We start from the raw sequence: 6,953 nt of genomic DNA on the forward strand, positions 1-6,953 counted from the left end.
GCCCGGCCCGAGCCGCCCCCCCCCCAACTGGGCCTCGGGTGTCCGTAGGTACTCCAGCCGCGGGCGCCTCCCGGGATCCCACCCACTACCCCCCGCCTTGGGACTCGATTGCCTGCCTCTGCCCTAGGTGTTCAAACGATGCCCAAGGGAGCTTCGCCGCGGGGCGGTGCAGGTCACCTGGGGAGGGGGGAGGGGTCTGGGAAACTCTCTCAATGCACTTTAGGCATTTATTTCTCGGCAAAGAAAAATCTGGGCAATTCCAGCCGGAACCCTAATTACTTTGGGAACAAACAGAAGATTGAGAGGGGAGAGAGTCAGGCGAGGAAAGAAGTTTCATCACATTTATAATTTTATTATTCGTGTGTGTGTGTGTGTGTTCCCACCTCCCTCCCGGGCGCACTAAGTTTGCCTGTTTCAAGCTCCCCGCGCGTCTCCTGTGCAGAGGTGGTTACACATGGATTCTGCCGGTAGCTAGTGAAACAGGTGTCGTGCGCGCACCGCGATTGCTGATTGGCTGTGCAGACTCCAGTGAAATACTTGAACGTATCCTGCAGCTGCAGGGGCTTCGCGGGGTGAACGCCCGGCCTACGCAGTTGCTTCGCCTTTACCCGTGAGCTTGTCTGTTGCCCGTTCGTTTCAGGACGCGATCCCGCGCCGCGTGTGCCGTGAGGCCGCTGGGGCAGCGGAGGTGCCTCCCCGCTGAGAAGCGAGCCGGAGCGGCGTCCCGTGGGGAAGATGAGCGGCACCAGCGCCAGGTCCAGCCACCTGTCTCAGCCGGTCGTGAAGAGCGTGCTGGTGTACCGCAACGGGGACCCCTTTTTCGCGGGGCGCCGCTTCGTCTTCCACGAGAAGAAGGTGTCCAGCTTCGACGTCTTCCTCAAGGAGGTGACGGGCGGCGTTCAGGCGCCCTTTGGGGCCGTCAGGAACATCTACACCCCGCGGACCGGGCACCGCATCCGGAAGCTAGACCAGATCCAGACCGGGGGCAACTACGTGGCTGGGGGCCAGGAAGCCTTCAAGAAACTCAAGTGAGTCCTTCTATCCCCACCGCCCGTCATTTCAGAGGGTTCTAAGGTGGAATGGAATAACCCCCACCTCACCACACACCTCTGTGCGCTCAGGGGCTGTGACTGTGCGGGTTGATGCCACTCAAGGCTCCCGCTGCGGCTAGGGTAAGAGTTTGAAAGTGTGATTGGAAAAGAAAGTTCACGTACGGAGCAGTAGGAACAGACTTTAAATGTGTGTATAAGGAGTGGGAATCAAAAAAAAAAAAGTATTCCGTGGCTAACTATTTGGAAAGAGTAACACAAATGTCATGTTAGATATTTGGCATTTTCTGTTCTCCTTTTTCTCTTTCCCCTTTTGCTTGGAACCTATCATTTTATTTCATTTTAATTTTTGTTGGAGTATAGTTGATTTACAATGTTGGAACCTATCATTTGAGTTTAAATAAAGACTTCTTAAAAATCACTTGGAAGTATTGTCACCCATGAAGAAAAGTGCTTTCAACTTTTCAATTCCAAGTAGAAGTGACCACACCCCACTTTGTGACCCTCCTCCCACCTCCTGCACGTTTATGTTATTTCCTTAATGCTTGGAAAAGTTTACTGGCTTACTGTATTTGTCTACATGTCTGTCACCAGGTACTTGATGGTTAAGCCTTCAAGGACAGAGATCGTTAGTGGTGCTTATCCCCAGTTCCTGGCAGGGCACTCACTTACTGTGGGCATTCAGTGAATCTGCAAACTGTGCTTAGGTCTCTGAAGGGAACAAAGATAAGACAGGACTCCTTGTCTTTTGGAGTTCACAATCTAACAGGAATCAGACTACATGCACACCAGTAATTTTAATGCAAAGTACCAAAGAATGAGTGCAATTAGAAGGATATTTAAAGTTATACGGGAGTTGAGAGAAATTATTCCTCGTGGGGGTAGGTACTGTAGGACAGGTAGAATTTAATATTCCATAGGGTTTTTGTTTTATAGCTTTACTGAGATATATTTCACATAACATAAACCACATTCATTTTTAGTATATTCATAGAGTTTTGCCGCCATCACCACAAACTAATATTAGAACATTTCCATCACTCCAAAAAGAAACCCTGTACCTTCCCAGTTTCCCCTTCTCCCCATGCTCTAGTAACCACTAATCAGTAGTGGTTAGTTTCTCTGTCTCTGTGGATTTGTCTATTCTGGACATTTTATATACAGGCAGACCTCGGAGATATTGCAAGTTCTGATCCAGACCACTGCAATAAAGTGAATATTGCAATAAAGCAAGTCACAGGAGTTTTTTCATTTCCCAGTGTATATGAAAGTTATGTTTACACTATGCTGTAGTCTATTATGTGTGCAATAATAACATTATGTCTAAAAAAAAGTACATGCCTTATTTAAAAAATACTTTATTGCTAAAAATTGCTAATCATCATTTGAGCCCTTAGCAAGTCATAGTAGTAACATCAAAGATCACTGATCACAGATTACCATAACAAATATAATATAATGAACGAGTGTGAAATATTGCAAGAATTACCAAAATGTGACACAGAGACATGAAGTGAGCAAATGCTGTTGGAAAAAATGGCGTTGATAGATTTGCTCCATGCAGGGTGGCCACAAACCTGATTCAATTTGTAAAACAATGCAATATCTGTTAAGTGCAATAAAATGAGGTATGCCTGTAAGAGGAACCATACAATATATGACCTTTTGTGTTTCTGTCTTCTTTCACTTAGCATAATGTTTTCAAGGCTTATCATGTTATAGTATGTATCAGTACTTCATTCTTTTTATTGTTGAATAATATTCCATGATATGGCTATACCACATTGTGTTTATCTGTTAATCAGTTGATGGATATTTGGATTGCTTCACTTTTGGCTAATATGAATAATGCTGCTATGAACATTTTCATTTCTCTTTGGGTATATACAAGTTTTCATTATTTGGGTATGTATAAGTTTTCATTTCTCTTTGGGTATATACCTAGGAGTGGAATTGCTGGATTGTATGGTAAGTCTGTATTCCATAGGTTTTTTCCCTCCATAGTTTTTAATATAATATTTTAATTAAAATTCACCTTGGGCCTCAGGATGGGGAATAAAAAAACCTTTACCATAAAATCTATGCTTGTGACTTCTGATTGTGTAGAACTATTTTCCCAAGTATCACTAAAGTTATCTAATATCATCCTAGCTTGGGTAAGTTTGTTTAAGTTGAGTTCTGCTTTTTTGTTATGCCAGATGTTCTTTTTATGGAAGGTGAGGGATACATTTGGATTTAGTTTCCCTTCCCTGAAACCTCCTTTAGTATGCTTTGTCTAACTTCCTTAGAAAAGAGACAAATGAAACTGTACTCCAAAATAACTTAGAACTTAAAGCTGAGAGTCAGGAGACTTGTGTTTGAGCTGTTTATTAGCTCTGCATCCTTGTGCAATTCGCTTGACACAGCTAGTCAGTTTCCTAACGCAGAAAAGGAACATAACCATTCCTACCTTACAGTCTTGTAGAAAGTAAATGGTATGGATGTGAATGTGTTTTGTAAACAATGAAGGGTTATAAATGCAAAGCATCTCTGTGTCCAGTTCCTTTCATCATATACTTCGTTAATTTTTTAAATTAAATAATTTTCATATGAAGCAATTTCATGGGAATGTAAATGTGCAATTCCAGACTCACTTTAATAATTCGTATTCTCTTTTGTCTATTTAGTGCTACCAACTCAAAAGATAAAAACAGGTACAGCTCCAAACCAAATAGAAAGTGCACTTCAAATCACTCTTTATATATATATATATAAATAAAAGAGATTTGCATGGTTATTTTTGCTTTTAACACACACACAAAAACCCTGAGTTTGTTATAACAGTGTCCATGGTTAATTTTCCATGCTGACAGATGAATATTTATTTGTGTTAAAGTGGTAGTATCTATGGTTATAATGATAGAAGCCAAGAAGATTTAAATGCTGAATATATTTGAAGCTTTGCAGTTTTAAGCTTACATAACAAATGAAGAAACTGGCAGAACAAAAGAAAGCCCAAAAGATATTGAGGGTAATTCATGCCATGTAGACCCTAATTGATGTTGGGGAAGATAGCAATGGTGGAAAAATATTTTTCAAATGAAAATGATCAACTTTGTTCTTGCATATCTTTTATTCATGTTTCTTCTATTATTTTTGAAACGGTGATTAAACTTCAGGTAGCTATTAAACCTTTATTTTATAGCAGAGAATTCTAGAGATTGTTATTTTCCCGAGTTTTCCTTATGCATTTTGGGATGTTGACTCTACTACATGTGGATCTGAAATCACTTTCCTGCACGTGACAGTTAGAATGTTTTATTGTTATGTCAGAAATCAGTCCCTGAAGATTTCCAAAAGACCCATTTTATTGTTAAGCAGAGGGAGAATTTTCACTGTCTTGTATAATACAGTTTATGTAAGAGAAATACATGATAGTTTGCAGAGGTATGGATTAAGTAAAGCGTTCTATCCAAAAAACAACAAAATAAAACATAGCCAAAATTAATTCTAATATGAACTTTTTTGGCAACTCAGCAATTATGGTAGTTGAGGTAGAGAATGTATCTATCTTCCTATCTATGGTTATAAATTAAATCCTAGATTTATATTTATTTTTAATATTAAAACATTTATTTAGCACCTTCTATGTATGAAGCACAGTGGAGCGAGATCACAGTGATGGACAGATAGCTTGAAGTGGACAAAGGTATAAAGTTTTTAGGTTGTGCTTATACTATAGCTAAAGGATGATCACTAGTTAATATATGTAGCAAATAGTAATAGAATAATAGGGGTCTCCAGAGGTTAACTAGTTTACCCATCTGTATTTTAGCTGAACCAGTGCCTAAACCATCCATCCCACATGGCTGAGCATTTCTGGATCATTAAAGTGCTCTCCCAGGAAAAAAGATTTCCCAGCTTTTCACAGTTGTTACTCTAATGCATGGGATCAGTACTACTTTCTTTGGCCTAAAGTCTGTGATTAATAGAACTAACTGTTAAGCAGCTTTACACACAAACCACTCTTTATATCAAAATTGGCATAAAAATAAGAAATACCATATATATAGTAAGTAGCTGACCGTTGTGGGGAAAAATGTGCCCCAATGGAAGTATATATTTCTAAGACTTCAATTTCATTGAAGTTTAGCATGGACATGTATCAGCCCTGAAAGCAGTTCCTGTTATTATAATGGCTTTTAATTAGTAGCCATTGATTTTTGCTTTAGGCTTAAGTATTTCCTATGGCTAGCTTTACTTTTTAATAATTTTTAAAAAGGCAATTTACATAGCTGATTCAAAAGTAATAAAAGAAGCCCTTATTGTTTTTTTCCCCCCCAGTTACTTGGACATAGGAGAAATCAAGAAAAGACCAATGGAAGTTGTGAATACAGAGGTAATGCAAATAATTGTAACAGTGCTGCACTGTGTTTCTTATGGTATGTCTTAGAGATTTGGATGACATTCTAATCAAGATAAATTATCTAATGTATATAAACAGGACATTAGATGTTTTAAGGCAAAGATAACCCTTTCTGTGGATCATTATCAGAAACAGACCGAGTAGGTGTCCTCAGATGTGTAGGACTAGACACAACATGCTCTTATTCTCCCATTTTCTAGCTGCGTGTTCTCTGGTTGAAACCCATAGGGATTTTCCCTGGCAGGTGAGAAGAGATTCTGAGCACCGTGATGCCAACCTTTGCCAAAACTACATCCCCTGTCCTGACTTGCTTCTGACAGTCCAATGTCTGAAATGGCCAGGATCACTCTGACTGGCCCTGAGGCTTTCAAAGGAGCCTGTTAAGACTTCCTGTGATATCAGGAAAACACCTCCATGTTAACTTGCATTAAAGTTCACTTGAGCATGGTCACCAGAAGCTTGCATGAAGACTGGCAATGAGTCCTGTGACATAGATATTCATTCCACTATGTTCCACATAGCATCTGGATCCCTAGTGGCATCTCTAGTGGGTATTCTATAGGATGTATTCCTTAGTTTATGGATGAAAAAATAGATTAAAAATAAAATTAAGGCAACAGCCTTAAACGTCCCAGTGAGACAGGGAAAATGATAGTTAAACCCAGATTGGGATTCTGTTCACCAGCCAGACTTGCCCTCCTCCCATTTGGACCCCACAGAGTCAAATGCTCCCAGTGGGTGTGTCCTGCCAGTGAAGAAATGACTAACAGGAAAGGAGTTTTTCCTCATTTGTAGTGCAAAGTCCCAGGGAGACCCCTCAGCTCTGGCCATTTCCTCCTATGCTGGGTTTATGCCCAACAGGAACAAATGGGCCTCTCTAGGAAAAAAAAAAATAAAACTATGTAAGAAAAAATTTTAATTGTGCAGTATTTTTAATAACGCAAGGTTAAATTCATCATTCAAATAATTTGTGGGGAAACGTGGTAATCCCAGACATTATTTAAAATAATATTGTTTGTATTTTTGATTTTCAATGTATGAAAAGTTGATAATTTATGAAAGTGATAAGATTTATAGCTTAACATAGACAAAAATGTAAATTTTTCAGGTGGTGCTTATGTTACAGGTAAAGAATGACTGCTAGTTGATATCTGTAGCAAGTAGTAAGAAAAGACATTAGTGTATTAGTTCCGGATATAATATTGTTTGAAGGACACACAATCGCTTGAAGTAAGCTATCAATACGTTTCTTGAAGTTAGTGACTGAAGCCGAATTTCTGCAGTAGGATTTGAAATGTGTGAATCCCAAAAAAATTATGTGTGTATTTACTCTGGATTCCAGTGTCTTTGATGAAGACATTGGGTCTGGCAAATTGCAAGAGGTGTGCAAAAAATTTTTGGAATATACTTGAAAAAAAAAGATTGGGTTTCCCTGGTGGCGCAGTGGTTGAGAGTCCGCCTGCCGATGCAGGGGACACGGGTTCGTGCCCCGATCCGGG

General features: G+C 39.8%; 1 protein-coding gene across 1 annotated transcript in view; it reads left to right on the top strand.

The window, feature by feature from the left end:
- The first annotated feature begins 646 nt into the window (after positions 1 to 646).
- DCDC2 (doublecortin domain containing 2) overlaps positions 647 to 6,953 on the top strand; it is a 156,254-nt gene continuing 149,947 nt past the window's right edge. Inside the window, exons 1-2 of the mRNA XM_007454516.1 lie at positions 647 to 1,028; positions 5,373 to 5,427. Of these exons, the coding sequence (XP_007454578.1) occupies positions 736 to 1,028; positions 5,373 to 5,427 (348 nt within the window). The 5' untranslated portion in view covers positions 647 to 735. The remainder of the gene's footprint in view (positions 1,029 to 5,372; positions 5,428 to 6,953) is intronic.

The sequence above is a fragment of the Lipotes vexillifer genome, unplaced genomic scaffold (assembly GCF_000442215.2).
Source record: "Lipotes vexillifer unplaced genomic scaffold, Lipotes_vexillifer_v1.1 scaffold421, whole genome shotgun sequence".
Classification (NCBI taxonomy): Eukaryota; Metazoa; Chordata; class Mammalia; order Artiodactyla; family Lipotidae; genus Lipotes; species Lipotes vexillifer.